Source organism: Melanerpes formicivorus, unplaced genomic scaffold (assembly GCF_026170545.1).
Source record: "Melanerpes formicivorus ecotype bairdi unplaced genomic scaffold, bMelFor1.0.p_v2 SCAF_22, whole genome shotgun sequence".
Taxonomy (NCBI): domain Eukaryota; kingdom Metazoa; phylum Chordata; class Aves; order Piciformes; family Picidae; genus Melanerpes; species Melanerpes formicivorus.
Window position 1 is genome coordinate 2,150,949 of NW_027142374.1, and position 21,806 is coordinate 2,172,754.

The 21,806-nt window shown below is 57.9% G+C and overlaps 3 protein-coding genes across 8 annotated transcripts; 2 read left to right on the plus strand and 1 right to left on the minus strand.

Moving 5' to 3' along the window:
- Window positions 1-346: 346 nt before the first annotated feature.
- On the plus strand, window positions 347-8,625 carry SYTL4 (synaptotagmin like 4). Of its 5 annotated transcripts, none has more exons than XM_068151825.1 (17): window positions 347-362; window positions 1,541-1,703; window positions 1,879-2,094; window positions 2,619-2,728; window positions 2,884-2,998; window positions 3,152-3,253; window positions 3,517-3,640; window positions 3,748-3,838; window positions 4,009-4,112; window positions 4,195-4,281; window positions 4,612-4,790; window positions 4,981-5,083; window positions 5,987-6,148; window positions 6,931-7,036; window positions 7,426-7,525; window positions 8,018-8,226; window positions 8,347-8,625. In XM_068151825.1, exons 2-17 carry the CDS (start codon window positions 1,591-1,593, stop codon window positions 8,487-8,489), a joined length of 2,064 nt encoding a protein of 687 aa, XP_068007926.1. In that variant the 5' UTR covers window positions 347-362; window positions 1,541-1,590; the 3' UTR covers window positions 8,490-8,625. The 5 variants fall into 5 exon arrangements, with proteins under 5 accessions (XP_068007926.1, XP_068007923.1, XP_068007924.1 ...); XM_068151822.1 differs by lacking the exon at window positions 347-362 and adding an exon at window positions 414-698; XM_068151823.1 differs by lacking the exon at window positions 347-362 and adding an exon at window positions 414-671.
- Window positions 8,619-14,867, minus strand: SRPX2 (sushi repeat containing protein X-linked 2). Its single transcript, XM_068151833.1, has 10 exons — window positions 14,153-14,867; window positions 12,254-12,340; window positions 11,969-12,160; window positions 11,622-11,798; window positions 11,126-11,252; window positions 10,903-11,024; window positions 10,634-10,813; window positions 10,359-10,492; window positions 10,160-10,281; window positions 8,619-9,841 (listed from the first exon to the last, which is right to left on the minus strand). The coding sequence occupies exons 1-10, from the start codon at window positions 14,220-14,222 to the stop codon at window positions 9,661-9,663; spliced, it is 1,392 nt and encodes a 463-aa protein (XP_068007934.1). The 5' UTR covers window positions 14,223-14,867; the 3' UTR covers window positions 8,619-9,660.
- Window positions 14,868-15,839: 972 nt separating this feature from the next.
- On the plus strand, window positions 15,840-21,751 carry TSPAN6 (tetraspanin 6). 2 transcript variants are annotated; one of them, XM_068151834.1, is made up of 8 exons: window positions 15,841-15,993; window positions 16,108-16,296; window positions 16,645-16,719; window positions 17,283-17,381; window positions 17,664-17,819; window positions 18,484-18,567; window positions 20,699-20,798; window positions 21,008-21,751. In XM_068151834.1, the coding sequence occupies exons 1-7, from the start codon at window positions 15,907-15,909 to the stop codon at window positions 20,765-20,767; spliced, it is 759 nt and encodes a 252-aa protein (XP_068007935.1). In that variant the 5' UTR covers window positions 15,841-15,906; the 3' UTR covers window positions 20,768-20,798; window positions 21,008-21,751. The 2 variants fall into 2 exon arrangements, with proteins under 2 accessions (XP_068007936.1, XP_068007935.1); XM_068151835.1 differs by lacking the exon at window positions 16,645-16,719 and having other exon boundaries at window positions 15,840-15,993.
- The last annotated feature ends 55 nt before the right edge of the window (window positions 21,752-21,806 follow it).

The following is a 21,806-nucleotide window of genomic DNA, read 5'->3' on the forward strand; positions in this document are numbered from 1 at the left end:
GGAGCTGCTCCAAGCTGGTCTCCCATGTGGCCCTGCTATCCTGCATGGCAAGAAGTTGCCTCCCCACAGCTGTGAGCCCCACGCCTTATCCTGCTGCGTGTGCTCCCGGTTTCCCTGTTGCCTGAGCCGCTGTAGGCTGCCCCTCTGGGGCCGTATCTCTGCCCGTGAAGGACAAGGGCAGAGGCTGGAACCTTGCAGCGGGGTCGTCCTCTGCTGCGGCCAGAGCAGTGCGGGCGTGCTGCTCGGGTTCTGGTCCCTCTCTTGCTGCCGTGCGGGGCACCCCAAGAGGGCACCGCCAGCGCGGGTGGCTGCAGTCTTTGTGCCGGAGTCTGTGTGCTCTCTGGGAGGAGCTTCTTTCCCAGGTAGGGCAGTGAGGAGCGGAGGCGCAGCCCGGGGACAGCCTGGCCGCGCCGCTGGAAGAGCAGCTGGCCGGGCTGAGGGATTGTCCCCCGGCATATCGGGAGGTCCGGGTAGGGCTGTTTCCGGGGAGCGGACCGCTGTCCGGTGCAGCGCGGCGGCCGGACGACCAGAAAACGGCCTGCCGCCCCGTCGGTGCCACTGGTGTGCCGGCTACGGGCCCTTTAAGGAGGCGGCACCGGCCCGGCCCGGCATATCCCGTCCGCCACCCCCACCCTGTTGCTGCCGGGAGGCGCCGGCCGGAGCCGCGGCAGGTACCGGGTGGGCCGGGGCCGTCCAAGGTAGAGTGTCTCTGGCGACAGCGGGGGATGGAGGTGTTCCGGGGGGCTGCCAGGCTGGTGTGGGGCTGCCAGTGTGTCCTTGCTCCGGTGCCCCGGACATCACCTCCGGCAGAAAGGAGCTAGGCGACCGGCCCTGGCACGATTCTGGGGCGCGGTGGAGCTGAGGGGGCAGAAGGATCCCTCCTGCCGGATTCGGCCGCTTCCAGCCTCTGTCCGTTCCCCGGTCTCGCCAGTGCCTGGCCGTAAGTGAGGGGGTGTCAGGCTGGCGGGGGGCTGCGGACGCCCGAGACGGTGCTCCGGGGGCACGGCTCGTCCCGGCTCCGTCGGGGCTGGGGCTGACGCCGCCGCGCGCTGTCCGGCTGTCTGCGCCGCCGGGACGGATCCTGCTGCGTGTCCGGCTCTGCGGGGAATGGGGGCAGACACACACGGAGAACTTTCCGAACATTTGTGGGGGTAGAAGCCTGGGGCAGCTTCTTCCTCCCTAAGGGTGCCCAGCGGTGCTGGGCGTCAGGCACGTCCCACGGAGCCGGCTGAGGTAACCGGAGCTGGCAGGCGGCCGGCTCCCAGCCCGCGGCAGCGCCGTGCCCTGGGCAGGGCCGCGGGGGTGGCGGGGCGAGCCGGACCGGCTGCGAGACGGTGTCTTGGGTGCGGTGATCTGGGCTAGGGGTGGCGGCCAGGCTTGTCCCGGGCTGCAGGTGACTGAAAATCTCTCGACGCTGTTTGCCGCCTGGCCTTCGCACCGCGGGCAGAGAGCCAGACACAGAACAGGCACGGGGGTACCTGGGACAAGACAGGCTGAGAGGGACTGCAAGCCCTGATGTGGCTCTGCTGGCTGCTCCTAGCACAGACACGACGGGCTTCCTTCTGGTGAGGGTGAGCACTTCTGAGTGGAATGATGTCGGAGGCCGTGGATCTGTCCTTCCTATCAGACGCGGAGAGGGATTTGATCCTGCAGGTCCTGCAGCGTGATGAGGAACTTCGAAAGGCAGAGGAGAGGAGGATCAGGTGAGGAGGTGGTTGGGCAAGGCAGGGTGCTGGTCTCTCCAGTTTGCTCTGGAAACGGCTGGGGGAGTCAGGGTGCAGGTGCTGGCATTAGGGTGGCAGCTGTGTCCCGGCAGCTCTGCTGCAGCCCCAGGGTCCCCTGTAGCTCTGACGGCTCCCCATGCTGGGCTCTGAGCAGGCGCCTGAAGAATGAGCTGCTGGAGATCCGGCGCAAGGGAGCCAAGCGAGGCAGCCAGCGCTACAGTGAGCGGACCTGTGCCCGCTGCCAGCAGAGCCTGGGCCGCATCAGCCCCAAAGCCAACACCTGTCGGGGCTGCAACCACTTGGTGTGTCGGGACTGTCGTTCTTACAGCCCCAACAGCTCCTGGCGCTGCAAAGTCTGCACCAAGGAGGCGTGAGTACTCCAAGACAAATGGAAGGAATCTTCTGCATGCTTTTCTTGGACCATTCCATTTCCCAGTCACCCCAGCTTCATGCCTCACAGCTAACCTTGCCTAGCCCAGCTGGGCTTTTCCAGTTGTCTCTGCTGTCACTTCCCAGGATGGGCACCAATGGTCGGGTGATGGAGAACTGCGTCCTGCCCCACTCTTGGGGCTTCTTTCATGCCCCCTCTGCTTTTTTTCTCCCTGTATTTGACTCTGACATCCCTCTGTGCCCCTCGTGTGGCCTGTGTTTCAAGCACCCCAGGTTTCCGCCCCCATGGCTTTCCCTGTCCTACAAAACTCATCTTGCTCCTGTTTGCTGGGCATATGGCTGTGTCTGTCATCTGCCCAGTGCGTCATCTCTGCTCAGCCACCAACGTGCCCACTGTGCCCTGACCTGTCCTTAGCTGGAGGCAATCACTAAAGGTGGTGTGGGGATGCAGGGAGCAGTCCTGCACTGCCCCTGACTGCCCCCCGCTGCCCCCCTGCCCTGCAGTGAGTTGAAGAAGACAACAGGTGACTGGTTCTATGACCAGAGAGTGAACCGCTTTGCCAACCGGCTGGCCAGCGACATGGTGCGACTGTCCCTGCGGCACAGGACAGCAGGTAGGTGTGCCACAGCCCATGTCTCCTCCTGCAGCCTGGCCCTCTGGGATGCTCCAGCTTTCCCTGGTGCACCTCTGCCCAGCACAGAGGTGGCTGGGAGCAGCTTCTGCTCCAGGCTTGGATCAGTGCTCCTCCTGATACCTCTCTCCTCCCAGCCAGTAAAAGAGAGACTGTGGGACAGACCCTCCTTCAGAAAGCCAAGCTCAGTGAGCCCAAAAACTCCTCTGCAGCCCAGCAGCAGAGCCCTCTTGCACCCCGCTCTGGGCCCAGGTAAGGATCACTGCCATTTCCTCACTCTGATTGCCAGCCTTCACCTGCCAAAGAACCAAGAGGGACGCTGCTGTCTGTTGATGACGCAGAAGCTCTCTCTCAGACTGGCCTCCTTGCCAAACAGGACATACCTGTGTTTTTGTCTGTCTGCAGTTCACTTCTGGATGCCTCGGAGCCTCGGGATGGCAAAAGTGACACAGAATCCATGGAAAACATGAGCCTGGATGGCTACCAACCTAGTGGTGTCAGGGGCAGGTGAGGGGCTCCCTGGGTGGGTTGTTTCTGGCAAGGCTGACCTGATGGAATACAAAGATCTTAATTTCCACTGTGCATTTCTTGGTCTAGTGTGGGACAGCTGAATCCTCTGGCTGAGCCAAAACCTGTCTCTGGGCAGACAGATCCTCTGCTCCCCAGACTGGGGTACTCTAGGAAACTTGGGAGACAGCGCTTCCTGACCAAGTGCTTCTTCTCCTAGCCATGCACTTGGCCTGGGACAGATCTTTCTGTGTTCTCCACAGGAGGAACTCCCTGGAGAAAGCTGCCCCTCTCAGAGATGGAAAACAGGTTGCTGCACCAGCAGGACCTGCTGCTTCCAGCATGACCCTGCCTCTCCGCTCCAAAGCCACATCCTCTGATGGACGGGTGTGTGCTGCTGCTCTGGCAGGCTCCGCCCTGTGCTGGGCCACGGGGCTGGGAGCCCTGTGGGGTGACCAGCCCTGGCCTGCTGTGAAGGGACCTTTCCTCCCTAGGATGCCTCTGTGGGGAGCCGCAGCAATGCTTTGGTGGATGAGCATGAAACACTATTCAAGAAGAATCCCCGTCGAGTGTTGAGGCCTGCAGGTGAGGGGGTGGGGGTGGGTGTTGACAAAGCCAGGGGTGTGTGGCTGCTTCTCCCTGGGCTTTGGCAGGCTTTCAGTGTGGATAGTAGAGACTGGGGCAGCCCCTTGCCAGCAGGGCTCTGCCAGTCCTGCATCAAGCTGCTGACTTCTGCTTTACCATCTCTCATGCAGAGTACACCAAGTCAGTGATTGACCTGCGCCCAGAGGACTTTGTGGGGGAAGGCAGCTCTTTGGGGGACAGGAGCAAGTCAGTCCCTGGCCTCAACACAGAGTTGGTAAGACTCTCAGCGTGCTGTGGAGCCTGACTTGCTGTGCCCTGATGCTCTCCACACTGGTGGCTTGTCTCTTTCCTTGCAGGAGGAGGAGGAAGAGGACATTGATAACCTAGTGGAGATCCATCGCCAGAGGGTGGCCCGGGGCAGCATGCGCAGCGGCACCTCCTCGGTGAGTCACTGTGACATGGCCATGGCCGCTGCAGGAAGAAATGGTGAAGAGCAGCACTGCTTGACAGGTTGAGTGGGATGGAGGCAAGATGAGCAGCTCCTGGGGTGCATGAGGAAGAGCTTGGGCTTTTGGGGCTTCCTCCCCTTGAAGGGAATTGAAGTGCAGAGACCCAGCTCTCTTCCAGGGAGCCTTCATGTGGCGGAGGGGGCACTCAGCAGCTACCTTCAGCCGTGGAGGGGTGCAGAGGAGGCATGAGAAGCTTGCCTTGCTGTGAACAAAGAGAGACCATCAGGTGATGCTGCCCCAGCTCAGGCCTGCCATGTCTTCCAGAGCACGCTGGGGAGCATGGTCAGCATTTACAGTGAGGCTGGAGACTTTGGCAACGTTGCAGTCACTGGAGGAATCTCCTTCTCCCTGAGCTACGAGCAGAAGACACAGACCTTGTTCATTCACGTGAAGGAGTGTCGCCAGCTGGCCTACGGGGATGAGGGCAAGAAGCGCTCCAACCCGTGAGAGCTGGGGGGGGCAGTGGCTGCTGGCACTGCTGGTGGTGCTCAGCTTGGGTTGTGGGGTGCTCACCACAGATGTGATTTGTAAGTGGTGGATCTTGGTGAGGCAGGAGGTCTGGGGTTGCCCAGGGGTCTCAGTGGGATTGTTGTAGGGAAACCTTGGTGAAGTGCTGTGCGCTCTTCCCTTCAGGTATGTCAAGACCTACCTCCTGCCTGACAAATCCCGGCAAGGGAAGCGCAAGACAACCATCAAACGCAACACTGTCAACCCCCTGTTTAACGAGCTGCTGAAGGTCAGCAGGGGTAGGCTGGGGTGCAGCCCCTTCCCTGTTGCGGGGTCAGGCAGACACTTGGTGCTGGTGATGCCGCTGGAGCAAGCTGGGGGGGAATGGGCTCTGAACCCTGAGGCAGGGACTCTGCAGAGGACCCATGTCCAGACACTGCATCCTGAAAGCTGGAGAAGCCCCTTCCCATGCTGGCTTGCTGCTCTGATGTGGCCATAGTGACAAGCCCTGGGTGCCTTGAGGGGGTGGAGGCATAGCTGCAGATGTGTCACAGACTGTGTTCCTAGCTTCTGTGGCATGCCCCAGAGCTGAGATCGTCTGCTTACCTTGGACATTGCTTTCCATGGAGAAGGTTTCTGAGCCATTGCAGGCAGGTTATAGTGGTGGGATAGAGAGCAGCATGGCTGCAGAGGCAGAGATAAGGCAGTTCTGGGCCCCAGGGCAGAAGCACTTGGCACTGCCCTTCACCATTCCAATTGTGGCTGCAGCTGGGTGGTGAGACTGACTGGCTCCATCCCCAAGCCCATCAGTGTGTCGTGGAGGCCACGTACTCTCCAGACAGGATGGAAATGGGAGCTGTGGTTTGGTCTCCAGGCTCCACAGCTGAGTTTGCTGAGGTCTGCACTCTGACCACTTGAGATTTGGTGGCCTGGCAGAGCTTCACTTGTGGTGAAATGGGGTGGGGGGGTCTGAGGACCACTTGCTTGGGGAGCATAGGCTCCTGCACCACTGCCCCGGGACTCTGAGCTGTAAGTCGGCTTGGAAAGGAGGACAAAGAGTCTCCTGTGTGCATTCATTGCTCCTCAAACCTGGCTTCTTTCCTGCTGGAGCACTGCTCCTTGGTGGTATATGCCAAGCCTGTGCCCTGCCTGGCACTGCTTGCTCACTAGTGGTTTTCCTGTCTCTTCCTAGTATGAGATTAACAAGTCCCTCCTGCTTGCGAGGACGCTGCAGTTCTCGGTCTGGCACCACGACCGCTTTGGCCGCAACACGTTCCTGGGGGAGGTGGAGGTCCCACTGGATGCCTGGAACTTTGAGAGCCAGCTGGAGGAGTTTCTGCCCCTGCACGGCAAGGTGCTGGCACCCCAGTCCTGCTGCCTGCAGCCTCCTGTGCCTGGGATAGCCCTCGGTGGGCAGAGGGGTGCAGGGCCCTTGTCCAAGAGCTGCCAAAAGGCTTGTGCCAAATCCAATCTTTGGAGAAATGAAGACCCCAAAAGCAGACAGCAGTACTGCTGTAGTTAAAGAGAGCAGATCTTCTGCCCTGAGCCTAGCTTCCCTCCTCCTCAGTAATGTCCCCTCAGTGATGCCATGGGAATTGTCTCTCTCTCATCAGGTATTTTCATTCTGCTTGCTTGATTGCTCCAAGAGCATGGCTTTTCCCACTCCCTGCCCCAGCCCAGAGGAACTGGAGCCAAGTTCAGGGAAACAAACGAGGGAAATTGGCCAGGACATCCTGCTGTGGGTTGCACAGCCGGGCCGTGAGGTCCTTCATGCAGTTTGATGGCAGCAGCAGATGCTGCTGAACTTCAGTCTGATTCTCAAGACTAATTCACACTGTGGGCTCAGCCCTTGGCACAGCTGGGGCTTGAGCAGCTTGTGGAAACCTCTAGAGTTTTCTACAGGAGGTGGTTGAGCTGAAGTATGATGCCAAAGGGATCCCAAGGTTGTTGATCTGAGTCTGACCTGGTAATACTGGGGAGGGTCTGCAGGTCTGCAGGTATTTGTGTTGGCTAAACCACTGCTGGGAGAAACCAAGCCCTTTGGCCCAGCATGGGCAGGTGCTGCATGTGAGCCATGCCATCACCACGTCTGCTTTGGCCTCTAGCAGTGTTTGCTAAAGTCTTGCCTCTTCACAGATTGGGGCAGATGCTGCTGGTCTCCACCAGTATAAAGGGGAGCTGGTTGTCTCCATGAAGTACATCCCATCTTCCAAGCACCCTGAGGCAGGGAATGGCAGGAAGGGTGAGTGTTGGAGCTCTGAGATCTCTGTGTAGCCTGTGGGACATACTTGTGGTCAGGCAGGATGGGTCTGGGTGGGTTTCTTGGGTGGTGCCATTGCAGCCTTCTCTGTGACATGTGCAAGGCTGCTCTGGATCCAGGTAGACCTGACTGTCCTCAGGCTGGTTGAGCAGCCCCAGTGCTTTCCTGGGGCTAGAACATCAGGCCCCATGTGAAGCAATTGCCCACTTTTGTCTCAGCAGCAAGGCCAATAAGGAAGGAGGCAAGAGGAGATACTAACTGGGAATATGTACCTGCCTCTGTGACAAAGGTTGCTCAGCAGGACCTTCCTGGAAGTTTACGATGGTGGAAATCAAGGTTGATTAATCCTTGCTGCGTTTGTTTTTATCCAGGCAAAACAAGGGAAGGTGGTGAGCTCCAGGTCTGGATCAAAGAAGCCAAGAATCTCACAGCTGCCAAGTCTGGGGGGACCTCAGACAGCTTTGTTAAGGGGTGAGTGTGGATCCTGGATGGGGAGGGAAATGAAGGTATTGCCCTCTCTGCCTGCATCCCAGGACAATTTCTCGAGTTGCTGTGGGGACCTAGGGGAGGGAAGGGTCTCCTCTCTGCTAGCTGCCCTGTGCCCTGAAAGTCACTGTCTGCCCAGAGACAGGATGCTCCTGGTAACAAACCCTCTCCTGGGTTTTGCCTGGTTGAGAGGTCATGGTGGGAGGCTCTGAGCAGGGTTTCAGCTACCATCAGATCGTCTTCCAGAGGTCGACAAGCCACTGGGCACCATGACTGGGCGTGAGCAGGCCCAGTCCTTGCCCTCTCCCCCTCCTTAGACCACTTGCAGTCTGCTGAGTGGCTTTTCAGGAGGCAGGGCAGGGACCAGCCCTTTTCAGACCATCATGGTCCTTCCTAAGCCATGGCTGAGGTGCCCCAGCCCCTGAGATAGGAGACAGTCACTCATGTGCTGCTAACCCAAGAGGCTACTTCTCCCAGCTACCTCCTACCACACAAAAACAAAGCCTCCAAGAGGAAGACACCTGTGGTGAAGAAGACCCTGAACCCTCATTACAACCACACCTTTGTCTACAATGGCATCAACCCTGAGGACCTGCAGCACATCTGCCTAGAGCTGACCGTCTGGGACCGGGAGCCACTGTCCAGCAATGATTTCCTTGGGGGTGTCCGTCTCGGTGTGGGCAATGGTGAGGATCCCTGGGGTCTGGTCAAACCCTGGGGACAAACAGCCTGGCTTGGAGTTGCCTCACTGTGGGCAGGCAGCTGCTCTGGTGGTGACTTCTGCCCACATCCATGTTTTCTCCCAGGTATGAGCAATGGGCAGGCAGTGGACTGGATGGACTCCACAGGTGAGGAGCTGAACCTGTGGCAGAAGATGTGCCAGTACCCAGGCTCGTGGGCAGAGGGGACGCTGCAGCTCCGCTCCACTATGGCCAAGCTGAGGCTGTAGGCTGTGGCAGTGGCACTTGGCTGAGGGCTGGCACTGCTGCTCAGGAGCCAAACCCACTGCACAGCCTGACAGGGCTGCCAGTTCTGGGCTGGTTTTGGTTTCTGATTGTGCTTTAATAAACATGACCTTCTTTAAACAGGCTTGGGCAGAAAGTCTTCTTGGCCTAGCTTCATTTGAAAGGTTTTTCTTTTGTCTTAGACTGCACCAACTCTCAGGCTGATTCAGAGTTCTTGTGGACCCTCCCTTTCCCCCAGGCAAAATGCTTTGAAATGCGTTTGGGCAATTTTCTTCTTTCCATTCTTTTTCCTCCCACCCGCTGTGTTTCACAGCCTGCTCCCTTCTCCTGCAAGGAATCTGCCAGCTCCAACACTGGGGCAGCTGTGCACAGCCCAGCTCTGGCCCTGGCTGTGGAGCTGGGATGGAGCCATGTGGGTCAACTTGGGTGGGCTAGTGGTCCCCAGGAAGGATTCCCTGGACCTTTCTGCAGTACACTTTCTGGCTTTGTACAAAAAGTTATTTATTTCATGTTAATATTCTACTGCCAAAACAGTTGCAGGAAGGAATCCCCCGTGGCTGGTGAGAGGGAAGTGAGGGGTAGGGGGCAAGGGTGAGCCCTTGGGGTGGGCTGCCTGCTGGCTGGTTCCTACTGGCTTTGAGCATGGGACCATTTGCTTTTAAGAAAGGCACTTGGCTGGGACCCTGGCAGCAGCAGCCACCTGGCACAGCTGACCACAGGATGGGAGGGAGCAGGTTTGGGTTGTGCATGAAGCTAGGATGTCTGCAGGGAAGGGTGAAGCTGATGTATTGGAGGCTGTTGTGCTGTTGTCCTGCCTGCTTTGCCCACTCTCCTCTGCTCTGGCAGCCCAAAGTTTGGCTCCCCCATCTTCTCTCTGCCTTGGGGTTTGAGCAGAGGCACTCCCTTGTCTCCTGCCATGATCCTGGCTGGGCTGCGTTGGTGGCTGCTCCTAGCTGCTGGCCAGTGGGGATACTGCTGGCACATGGCCCCTGTCCCCATCCCTGCTATTCCAGAGCAGCTGGAGAGGGATTCCCCTTCCCTTGGAGGTTCTCAGAACCCTGGTCCTCCTCTACAGTGGGCAACTAGAAAAGCAGAAAGGAACGTGACCAACCCCTGAGGCCAGTAGCAGCGGAGGGGGCTCTCCCTGCCGCTGCCTCACTCGCAGGGGTCTCCGCTCTGCTCCCGCCGGGCCGCCTCCTGCTGGCTCAGCAGGTAGGTGTCAATGAAGATGAAGAGCTCGTCGGGGTTGACAGGGGAAATGTAGCGCTCACGGTCGATGCCTGCCTTGTCCAGCAGCACCGCATTGAAGTGGGAGCGGGTCAGGTGCAGAAACCGTCTGTGGGTGCAGCAGGAAGGAGGGGGTCAGGGCTATAGGAGTTGCCAGGGGGAGCTCAGCCTGCCCACCATGCAACCATGCTCAGGTTATCCTGGGGTGATTGCTCTCATCTCTTCCCCAGGGCTGTGAGCTCCAGGGGGGGCTGGTGATGCTCTGTTCAGAATTGCTGGAGGTGTCCCAACATGCACAAGCCCCTCTAGTGCAGTAGGAAGAGGCTGTCCACAAAACCAGCTGCAACCTCTTTCTTTGTCATCCCCAGAGGTGTCCCCATCCCTGGTCCCTTTTGCAGTACAGCCCCCTCCCCCCCATCCCCACTACCTGAGATCCTCAATGATGCCAAGGGACAACTGATGCTCCCTGATGCGTCCCACCTCATGTGGGGGCTGTCCCACAAGCTCAACAGTGGTGACGTGACGCAGGTCCAGCCCGCAGGCAGCTTGCTATGAAGAGGAGGGATGGTGAGAGAGTGCTGGAGGTGGAGGTGGGAAAGGAGGCAGCAAGAGAGTCTCCTCCTCACCTGCAGCATGGAGATTTGCATCTTGTAGTAGCGGTTAGAGGGGTCGGGGGCTGAGATGACAAGGAGGCGACGTTTCTCATGGAACTGGTCCAGCAGGCTGGCAGCTGAGTTCACAGCTGTGTTGATCTGCATGGCTGGGGTAAAGTGTGACCATAAGGGAGGTGCTATTTGGTTTCCCATCACCCATTCCTCACCTCTTTGCTCTGCCAGGCACTGTCACCCCCAAGCGCCAGGCATTGCTGTGGGCATGTCTTCCCCTGCCTCGCGTCACTTACGTGCACAAAGAGGCTGGGAGCCTGTCCAGTGCTGGGTGGACTGGCAGACCCGCAGGGATGTGCCCTGGCGCTCGTAGCCCCCATCACACAGGTACTCGCAGGTGGCACCGTAGTTGTTGCCATCAGAGGTGCAGGAGAGGTAGCCATTCTGAGGAGGCTTCAGGACAGGGCAGCGCCTCACTGGGAAGAGGAAGGTGGAGTGAAGGGGGGGGGTGATGTGGCACAGCCCTTGCCATGGGGTGCCTGCAGCTGGGGGGAGCTCCCTTCACCTTGGACACGGATACTGAACTTGCAGCTGGCTCGGTTGTACGCCTGGTCGTGGGCAGTGTAGCGAATCACATGCTCTCCTTCAGGGAACTCAGAGCCAGGCTCTGGGCCCCGCAGCATCACCCTGTACCCAGTAGACAGGTTTCTCAATCAGAGGCCTTGGTGGGGGCACTCAATGTGGCCCATAGCCCTCAGCAGCAACGCTTGTACTGCCTTGGCCCTCACCTCTTGATGACACCGTCTGCAGAGTCCTTCACGCGGGGTGGGTCCCAGTAGACAGTGGCAGTCAGCTTGCCTGGCTCAGCTATCCGCTCACGGGAGTCTGGGCAGCGGATCTTGGGAGGCTCCAAATCTGTCAGCAGGGAGGAGAGGGCCTTGGAGAATCTGTGGGTGCCAGGGCTGGGCCATGCCAGCCAGGCACTGCCTCAGTGCTTGGCCACCCCAAGGTGCTGTGCCCAGACACCCTGTGGCCAGCACAACCTGCTGTATGGCCATCATGGAGTGCCCAAATTCTGAACCAACATGCCCTGCATCAGCTCATGTTCTGGTGCCAATGGCACCTCAGGGAGCAGTGGAAACAGGGGCCCCAGGGCCAGGAGGTACAGGAACCAGCACATGGCAGTGGGGGGTGTCATCTGCAGGCACCACAGTGAGGAAGAGTGGCTTGTTCTTGTGTATCCCAGTAGCACAGGGCTGGGAGGACAGCAGGGTGAGGATTTACCTACACAGATTGGTTCGCTCCCACTCCAGCGCCCATCCTCCATACAGATGCGGCTGCGGTCACCCTCCAGCTGGTAGCCAGGCCAACAGGTGTAGTCACAGCGAGAATCCATCTGCACGCCAGCCGAGCATACGTAGGAACCCCGCAGCACTGCTGGCAGCACGTGGCACCGGATTTCTGGCACAGAGAGAGAGAGCAAAGAAGAGAGGGAAGTGGCTGCCCAGCCATGGCAGTGGGCAGAGAACCCAGGACTGGCCACCACAGATGTCCATGGGCAAGTTCACAGGATTGTTAAGGTTAGAAAAGATCATCAAGTCCAACCAAGTCAATGGCTGGGGCACACTCACGTCGGCAGTATGCCATCCCAGACCAGTGGCGATTGGGCAGGCACTGGACAGCACTGGGCCCCACCAGTCGGTACCCACGGTTGCAGCTCAGCTCACAGCGTGTCCCCAGGCTGCTGCGGTAAGAGCTTCCTCGTGGTGAGTAGCAGGTGGCATCTCCACGGTGGATGTTGAGTGTGGCACACCACTGGGGTACTGAAAGAGAGGTACCTGATGAGATGAGAAGGGCACCTGGCTCTGCCATGCCTTGGTTTCCCCACGAGGACCTAGGGGTTTGGGTGCCCTTACCACGGCGGTAGTCTAGGGCAGGTTCAGGGGGGGCTTCTTCTGTGTATACTTCATTGGTGTGGCTCTCAGCCGTGTAGTAGCCAGATCCTGGGAGGAGGAAAGGAATGACAGGGCTGTGTGATGGTTCGTGGTTGCAGCAGCAGCAGGCAATGATGGGCAGCTCCCAAACATTCACAGCTCCCAGCAATCAATCCCATCCCTAAGCAGGCCCTGTTCTGCCATCCTTGGGGCTGCTGTCAAGGGTTAAGCCAGGCAGAGAGTAAAGCCCAGTCCCCAGTGACATGGTGTGTGCTCGCACCAGCCTGCAGACTAAACAGTGGCAGGAGCGGCCGCGGTTATGGCAGGAAATGGGTGCTGGTGGAGAGTGGGCTGGCACCGACCCCCCCGACTTTGCACTGCCGGGAAGTCCTCCTTCCACCCATTCCCGGGGCATTGTCCCTGCCACCAAACATCCCAAGGGAAAAAGGAAAGGTGCTTTATCCTGCCTGCCCCAGCAGAGCTCCTGGCCAAGGCAAGAGAGGAGAGGTGCGCTGCACGGCTAGGGGACTGCTGGCGATGCAGCCCCCTGATTGTGTGCCGGCGAAGGATGAAGTTGCTGGAGGGATGGCGTCTGGAGCTGCTGGCCCCAGGCCATCTGTGCTGTGCAGAGGGGCCCCATGGATGGGGGAAGGACAGCCTTGCGCCATCCTTGCGGGACATCCTCTGGCCCGCGCCGTGTGGCCACGGGCAAGAGCCAGCAGGCAGGGAGGGAGCCATACAGCGGGGGAGGGCTGGGGCTGGTGTCCTTCCCCACAGCCCCTCGGCGCCTCGGCCGGCCGCGGCATTCCCCAGCACTGAGCTCACGTTTCCGCAACGTTTCCGCTGCCCCTGCCAATGTGGCCCCCTCCTCGCCGGCAGCCCAGCCCACCGCAGACCCCACTCCAGCATGGGGGTTGCCCATCCTGGGAAGGGACCTCAGGCAAAGCGGCAGCCGCGCTGTGGTTGTACCCGTCTCCCCTTCTCCCATTTCGGGTTTTGGGAAGGGGAGATCCTCCGAGAGCAGCCCAAGCAGCAGTCCCGCCGTCACGGGGAAGAAACTCCATTACACATCTTTCCGACATGAACTTTACTGCAGAGAGGCTCCCACTGCTCTCACAAACTCCGTTAAGTCGCCCACTCGCCTCTGCAAGTCCTCGATCCCGATGTCCTTCCCACACTGCTACAGCTGCCCTGAAAAGCTGGGGAGCCCGGGGCAAGCACATCCGTAGGGCTGGCATCCGTGAGGATCTGCCGGTGACCCGCAGAGCAGGGCTGCTTCCTGGAGGGCTGCCGAGCCCACCACAGGAGCCCTGTGTCTTTGAAGACAGATGTGCCATTTCATTGCGACGTTCCCTTTCCGTGCAGGCGCTGCCTTTTCCTCCTCACCTGGAGCCAACTCGCAGTCCTGGCTGTGCCCGGCAGGAGCATTCCCAGTCAGCTGTGCTGGCAGTGTGGCACGGGGCTAGGGGTGGGAACAGGGAACGGGGAAACCCCACCTGACGGGTCAAGGGGGTTCGATCCTTGACTTAGCTGTCCATCTTCAGGGGTTGCATCTGAGCACTCCATCCAGGCAAACATCTGCCGATCGATGGGCCCCGCGGGAGTCAGCGGGAAAGTTGCATTCCTTAAGCAGGGACGTGATGGAGAGGCTGGTTTCCTGCTCCTCTCTGGATGCCTCCCAGCACTCCCTCCGCTCCTCTTCGTACCCCACAGCCCGTCCCTGCAGGCACCCCACACTCTGCAGGTACCGATGCTCTCCCTAGTATCGCTGTACCAAGGCGCTCCTCCCTCCGCACCGTAAGCCCCTCAACAGGAGTGGGACCCTGCAGGCTGCCATCCCCGGGGTGCTCCCACGCTCACTCCCCACATCCCAGCACTCACCTTCGTGCCACGTGGATGACACCAGCCTGGTGAGGACAACCAGAAGGACGGGGGCTGTCTCCTGAGCCATGCCGGGGGGTGGAGGGGTGAGAGGCAGCAGCTTGTCAGTCCACCTGCCACACCAAGTGTGGGGGCAGCTGCAACCCCAGCGAGGATGGAGAGGGTCTGGAAACAGGACAGCGTCTCTCTCTGTCGTCTTGTCACTGCACAGACTCCTGTCTCTCACGTCCGGCCGTGCTGCCCGTGCTGAGCAAGCCTACTATTCCCCTCTGCTGCTTGTCCCAAACATTCAAAAGTTGTGAGTCAGGCGCAAAATGATGAGACTGTGAAAAATAAGAAATCCCAGGACCACTCGTTTTCCAACACACCTCCTGCTTCTCCGAGGCTTCAAAACCTTGTCAGTTTTTTTCTTTGCAAGGAAAAGAGCATAAGCCTCATTTGACGCTGAGTTGACAGAGCCTGTGCTAGTCGGGCTCTGGGAACAAGGGTCCTGGGGAACTGAGGAGAAAACCACGGGGGCTAGGACCCTTTTCCCACCTTTTGCCAGGGTGGATAGAGAGACCCTACTGCAGACGCTGGGCTCTGAAACCTGTCCCGAGGCAAACGCTTCCAGCTGGGTTCTGTTTTCCAGCTGAAGTTCGGCCCCCACGAGGCAGAGGTAATGGAGCGCGTTCATTCGTTAGGACCCCACCACCCCATGTCCCACGGGATCAGGCGGGAGGCAAGACAAGAGCCGGAGCCAGCTGGGATTTGAACTCTGGAGCACAGGACCACATGGGTGAGAGCTCATGAGGGACAAGCCTGGCATAGGCAGGTAGGAGAGTTGGCACGGGGTTGGGGGGGTGGGGGGGTGAGGGGGCTGGGGGTGGGGGGAGGGCGGGGACATGCTGCCTGAATAAACTAATTATGTAGTAGGCAGGCAGGCAGGCAGGCAAGTGAGCTAATTAATCACACAGCTGGCGCAGACAGCAGAGCGTTGCCAGGAAGCCCCTTGCTTGCCAGCGTGGTGGCCGTGCGATGTGCTGGGGTGTAGGGTGGCTGCCCGGGTTGGTCAGAGAGATTGGCCATTGGGATGGGCAGCCTAAGGAGCTGGTGGGATCACCATCACTGGAGGTGTTTAAAAAGAGATTGGATGAGACATTTAGTACAATGGTTTAGTTGATTAGATGGTGTTAGGTGAGAGATTGATGATCTCAAAGGTGTTTTCCATCCTGGTTAATTCTGTATTCTGTACTGTTTACATGGGCACACAGCTGGGCAGTAGAGACCTCCTACTGGGGGCCATGTTGGGGCTGAGGAGAGCAGGAACTGGCATGGGGCAGGCAGGAGGTGGCACGGTGTGCTGGGGCAACGTGGAGGTGGGAGGTGGCATGGTGCGGGCAGGGCTTAGGTGACAGGGGATAGCACGGTACAGACAGGGGATGACATGGAACAGGCACGGGGCAAGCAGGGGATGGCAGGGAGCAGTCGAAGGGGCGGCACGGAGGCAAGCAGAATGTGGCAGGGAGCAGTCGAGGGGGCGACACGGAGCACGCAGTGGGGGGCAGAGAGCGGTCGAAGGGGCGGCACGGGGCGCCCCTCCTGGCCTGGAGCACAGCGGCTTCGGACATGCTCGGGCATTTCCGTGAACTGTCGGCAAGCTCCGCCGCCGCTCGGGCGCCTCCGGCGGGGCGGGGCCTGCCCGGCGGGACGCTGGGCGGTGCTCGGCGCGGCACGGTGGGGCCGGTACCGGTAGCAGGCGGCCCGTGTCGGCCATGGCGTCCCCGTCGCGGCGGCTGCAGACCAAGCCGGTCATCACCTGCCTGAAGAGCGTCCTGCTCACCTACACCTTCGTCTTCTGGGTGAGCTACGGGCCGCCGCCGCCCCTACCCGCCCTACCTCCTCGACATGTCGCGACCGTGCTGCCCTGTCGCTATGTACAGTAGCGAACTATGGTGGCTTTCCCTTCTCTGCAGGTGTCGGGTATCGTGCTCCTGGCCGTGGGCGTGTGGGGCAAGGTGAGCCTGGCCGTCTACTTCTCTCTGCTGGACGAGAAGGCCACCAATGTCCCCTTCGTCCTGGTCGGTGCTGGCACCGTCATCATTCTCCTGAGCACCTTTGGCTGCTTCGCCACCTGCCGCGGCAGCACCTGGATGCTCAAGCTGGTGGGTGGTCCCGGACAGGGTGGGATGGGGTCCACTGTCCTCCTGACCCATCCCAACCTGTCCTTCCCCATTCTAAACCTTACCAAGCTATCCCGACCTGTTCTGACCCATCCTAGCATGTCCCGTTCTTTCCCAACCCTTCCCCTCCTGACCCATCACAACCTGTCCTGATCCATCCTGGCACATTCTGTTGTTCCCCATCCTGTCCCTATCCCATCCTAGCATGTTCCATCCTTCCCTATCCCACCCCAACTCCATCCCATCCTTCCCCATCCCGTCCCAGCCCCATCTCACCTCATCATACCCCATCCCATCCACCCTGTCCCATCCCACCCTTTTTGCCCACAGTATGCCATGCTCCTGTCCCTCATCTTCCTCATCGTCCTGGTGGCTGCTGTCGTGGGGTTCGTCTTCAGGCATGAGGTGAGTCTGGGCAGCCACTGCTGTCTCCCAATGCTGTGAAGCAAGTTTGATGCTGGAGCAAGTTTTAACCCAAGTGCAGCTGCAGATGCTGCTGGACAGACAGAGGTGTTGCTGGGAGTGGTGTTTAGTTTAGCTAAAATAGGGTTAAACCAGCCCAATAAGCAGCTTGATCCCCATAAGGACCCATATGGTCCCCATAAGGATGAAGCTAGGTGCAAGGTCCTCCTCGCATGGCATACTGCCCTCCACCAGGACAGGTGAAGTAGTCCTGGACTATACTTTCTGGCTTTATAATTCCTGTAATTAAAGCTCCTCTGAGGAGCAGTTTGCTTGGGGGGAATTGGCACTGCACAGGTCCTTGTTATTACGTGCAGCATCCAGGCCACCACACGGCTTCCCAGCATGCCCTCTTATAGAGCCTTTAGTTGCCTGCGTGGCTGGGCAAGCGTCTGCTGGCCATGGCTGGAGTCATTCCTGCCATTGCTAAGAGGTGACTAATGTAGGGCTGTGGGTCCTGAAGCAAAGGAGGGTATTGCACTGCCTCAGAGACCACTTTCTTGCAGATCAAGACAAACTTTGAGAGTAACCTCAACATGGCCTTGAGGGACTACAATGTGACTGCCGACCGGCACAGTGAGGCTGTTGACACAATCCAGAGAACTGTGAGTGCTGGTCTCTCATGGTGTTGGGTGGGTATGCTTCCTTCACCCCAGGACATCCCTTGGGACCCCCTATGATGTTGGCATCACAGTCATTGTATTGGTAGCCCAGCTGTGATGTTGGGGGTCCTTTTGTGCCATGGGCCTGAGTTTGGCAGGAGATACTGGGTGAGATGGGACTAGTTCCTGGAGAGATGAGGGTAGGGGTGTCATGGGGGTGATACTGGGAGTAGAGGGTGAGTATCTTGCTGTGACTGTGCTCTGCAAATGTGCTTCTCTCTCCAGCTGCACTGCTGTGGGGTGCAGAACTACTCGGACTGGGAGAGGACTGAGTACTTCACCCAGAAGGGCATCCCCCAGAGCTGCTGCAAGAGCCAGGATGACTGCTCGGAGGAGGATCTAAAAGATCCAAGCAAAGCCAAGCTGAAAGTGTTTGTGGATGTGAGTTAAGCTCAGAGAAAATCACTGGCCAGTCCTGGGTGTGGGGAGGATAGAGCTAGGCTTGCTTTTCCCTGGAATATTCAAAAGGAGAGATGCTCTCTTGGTGCAGATGCTCTGTGACCCAGGGACTCCCTTGGGGTGGAGGCAGGGCAGGGTTGTGGAGAAATGAGCCCTCCCTCATACCTGAGGTCCCCTCCTTCCTTGGAGGTCAGGGGGCAGCCAGACCCAAGCATTTGCACTGGGGGCTGTGTGTTTTGGAGAATTGGTCATTAAGGAGGTAATTTCCCAGTAAAATTCGTTTTGGAAGTGCTGATGTCACCCAGTGGCTGTGCAAAGTCCTGACCCGGTGGAGTGCGTGGGTGATCTCATCCAGCAGGGACAGCCAGGTGATGCAAGGGGTGTTCCTCTGATGAATCACCTTGCTCAATCCAACTCCTGTTGGGAACAGCCTAAGGGCAGCACTCTCCTGATAAGATGGCTGGGCTGGGAAGCTGCTTGCTGCAGCGCTGATAGGGAAATCACTGTGCCAAGGTCAGGCAGAAGAGTGGCAGCCAGAAGCCCTTGGCTGCCCACACCAGAGCATTTTGCCACTCTGGGGAGGTGCTGGGTTGTACTTCTAGGGGGTGAAAAGCACAGGACCCATGTGCTCACTTTCCCTCTGCAGGGTTGTTTTTTCCTGGTGACATCAACAATGGAATCAAAAATGAGCGTTGTGGCTGGAATGTCCTTTAGCATCGCTTGCTTCCAGGTAATGTGCCCTGGGCAGAGTGCAGAGTGGAGCTAGCATGGCTCCAGAGGGATTTCATTTCCGTGCTAAGTCTGGCATGTGTACAAAAGGCACGGCCTGTTTCAGCCAGGAGGGAGCAGCCATTCTACAGATTTCCCTCGAGTTTAATGTCACCTCTGTGCAGTTTCTAGTCTTTTAACCCCAAGACTGAAGGACCAGCTCTTTTTGTGAGCCCAGGTTATTCGAGAAGAGCTCCTGTCTCAAACAAACGACTTTAAGCAAACCCAAACACAGCTTGTGTTCTGCTGGGTGAATTCCCTGCATTTGGCATTGGCAGGGATCAAATCCTACCCTTCCTCCTCCTACTTACTGACCTCCCTTTTGATCAGGAAGGTATTTTGGCAGCACTTCTGCATGGCCAGGTCCCTGTGAACGCCTGTGAGGCACTGCTTGTGCTGGTGGCTCACACCCTACATGCTGCCTTGCCGTGCAATTGCATCCCCTCCTTTCCGCTCCCCAATCTCTCCTGTACTTGATCCTGTGGGATGCTTCCTGCAGCAGCAGAGGCGTTCGTGCTGGCCCCTGCTCCGGCAGGCTTCATCCCGCCAGGAAACAAGAGGCCCCTGCCCCCAGTTCTGCCATGCTGACATTGTGCAGGGGCTTCGCAAGGTGCAGAGGGCTTTCCAATGCCACAGTGGGAGCTGCAGGATGTGCAGGTCGCCCTTCTGTCACTGCTATGGAGAAGCTTTCGGGGCTCTTGGTGCTAGGCAGCTGCAGAGTGAGCTCAGCTGGCCTTGACTTTGGAGGGGCTTGAATCACAGATTTGCCTTGAGTTGAAAGTGACCCTGAAAGGTCATCTTGTCCAATCCCGCTGTAGCGAGCACACATATCTCCAACTAGATCATGCTGCCCAGGGCCACAATCGAGTCTGATCTTGAATGTTTCCAGGGACAGGGCCTCAACCACATTCCTGGGCAGCTTGTTCCAGTATTTTACCACTGTCATTGTGAAGAAATTCCCCCTTATGTCCAACCTAAATCTACCCTGCTCCAGTTTAAAACTATTGCCTCTCATTCTGTTGCTATAAGCCCTTTTAAACAGTCCTTCCTCTTCAGATATCGAAATGTAGTTATGTTCATCCTCCCCTTGACCAGCACACAGAAGCTGTTTTGTGGGCTTTGAGGTGCTGTCCCCCAGCCCCTTGGGCTGACCATGCAGCTTGGGGAGGAGGAAGCCTGCCAAGATACTTCTCCTGTACTGAGCGTGTTGCCGTGTGTTTCCCAAAATGGATATGCTAGACTGGGGGAGAGACAGGAGCCAACAGCCCCTCACTGCAGCTTGTGCTACCAAGTGCTTTTGCTTGCGGGTGGGAGAGCCCTGGTGCTGGATCTGCTCTGCTGTGCTCAGCTGCTTGCCCCCCTCTCCTCCTCAGTTGGGCTGTGTTTGCTCTGGGGTCACTGAGACGTGACCAACACAAGCGGTGAGCTGCACGTTCCCAGCTGCAAAGCTGTCGTGGCTGATGCCAGGCTTGGGAGTTGTAACCAGTTCCTGGCTTTTATCACTTTTTCAGCAAGCCATGCTGTGTCCATGCATCATCAGGGACCCATCATGCAAATGTTCCTCTAACTTTGCTGGTGTAGGTCAAACTCCTGCAGGATCTGGCCCTAAATGTCTGCATAGGGACCGGGAGGCCACTTTGTGATAACAGCAGCGTGTTCTTCAGATGTGAAAACAGCAACCTTCCTTCCCTGCTGTCCTTGTAACAGGGAGAGGTGGCTGCTCTTCTCTGGTGGCTGTGTAATTGGCTGTGACGCTCCTGATACCTGTGTAATCTCCAAAATTACCATAAACCAGTAGATGCTTCATGAGGCAGAATGTAATGGGATGGGACATGGAGCCTGTGAGGAGCTTCTGCTAGGATCTTCTGCTTCAGCCTCTCACAGTTAGTCTGAAGCAGGGCGAAGCAGCCTGTGTTACGGTTTGTAAATCCCACCGTCCATCCTTGGATTTTATTAAACTGCTGCTCTGGAGCCTTTTATCAAGTGTGCCCTAAGCCACAGTGTCCTGGTTTTGGCTGCCTCTGATGTGTGGGGTTTTTGCCTCTTCTTAGTTTTGGCTGCTTCTGATGTGTGGGTTTCTTTTCCTTTTTCAGTTGATTGGCATCATTCTTGCTTGCTGCCTGTCCCAGCACATCACCAACAATCAGTATGAGATGGTGTAGCTGGCCCTCAGAATGCTGTGGCATTGTCCAGGTATGTCTGTAAGTGATGTAAGCTCGGTGGGGTGCCTCTGCATCCCTGGCTGCTGCCTGGTGGCCCCTGAGGACCTTCGGCATGACAGTGGGTAACCGTGTGTGGGGTGTGTAGGGACAAAGGGCCCCTGGCAGACAGTGTTTCTACCTCATTCTAAGCCGTGTGTAAGTCAAGCTTTGTCTGTTAATGCTTTGTCTTGTGCGTTTTAGGGTGTGCTCTCTGCAGCTGGGGAGGGTGCCACCACCTCCAGTTCTCCTCTCGATGCCGCTTCATGAAGTCTTGCTTTGAACTGACTGATCTTCTTCTCAACTAGCTCCTAGAAGCGAGTGCAGCAGCTGTCGTGGTGCGCTCAGGGACTTGTCCTAACACTACTCTGCTGTGCCACCGCGTGGGATAATTAGTGTATCTGCGGTGGTTACAGCAAGCGTGCTCCTGCGAGCGCCGCAGCCCCCGGCTCTTGCCTGGGCGACACACTCCAGTGCCGCCCTGAGCCAGCTCTGCTGGCAGCCTGGCGGGACTCCCAGTGCTCATTTTAGCTGCCTTCATTGGGAAAGCGATGCTTCCCCTCATCTCCAGCAGCTCCTCACCCTCCGAAGGTGGCTGCTCTAGGGATGGCGCTGTTGCCATGGTAGAACACAGCCCTGCCTGCCTGAAGCCCTCAGGCTCAGCCAGGTCTCGGCTTGTTGCCAAGCTCTCTCTCATCCTTGCCCTGGGTTTTATACACTTTTTTTTAATAGTTGTACTTTTCTAAGTACAGGCTGTAGTGATTCTTTGTAAGCTGTAGTGAGGTTTGGTGATATAGTTCCTGGTGCCTTTACCTTGGTAGGTGTCCTTGCACCGAGTCAGCTGTGACTTGATTGTCAGTATTATATGCTGCTTTAACTCGTTTTGTGTATTGAGTAGAACTCTTGTCCTGAAACACAATAAATATTAAGATATTTTACTCTATGAAACCACCTTTTCTTTTCATCTCCTGGAAATTTCTCTGCTTGAATTGCTGCAAGGAGC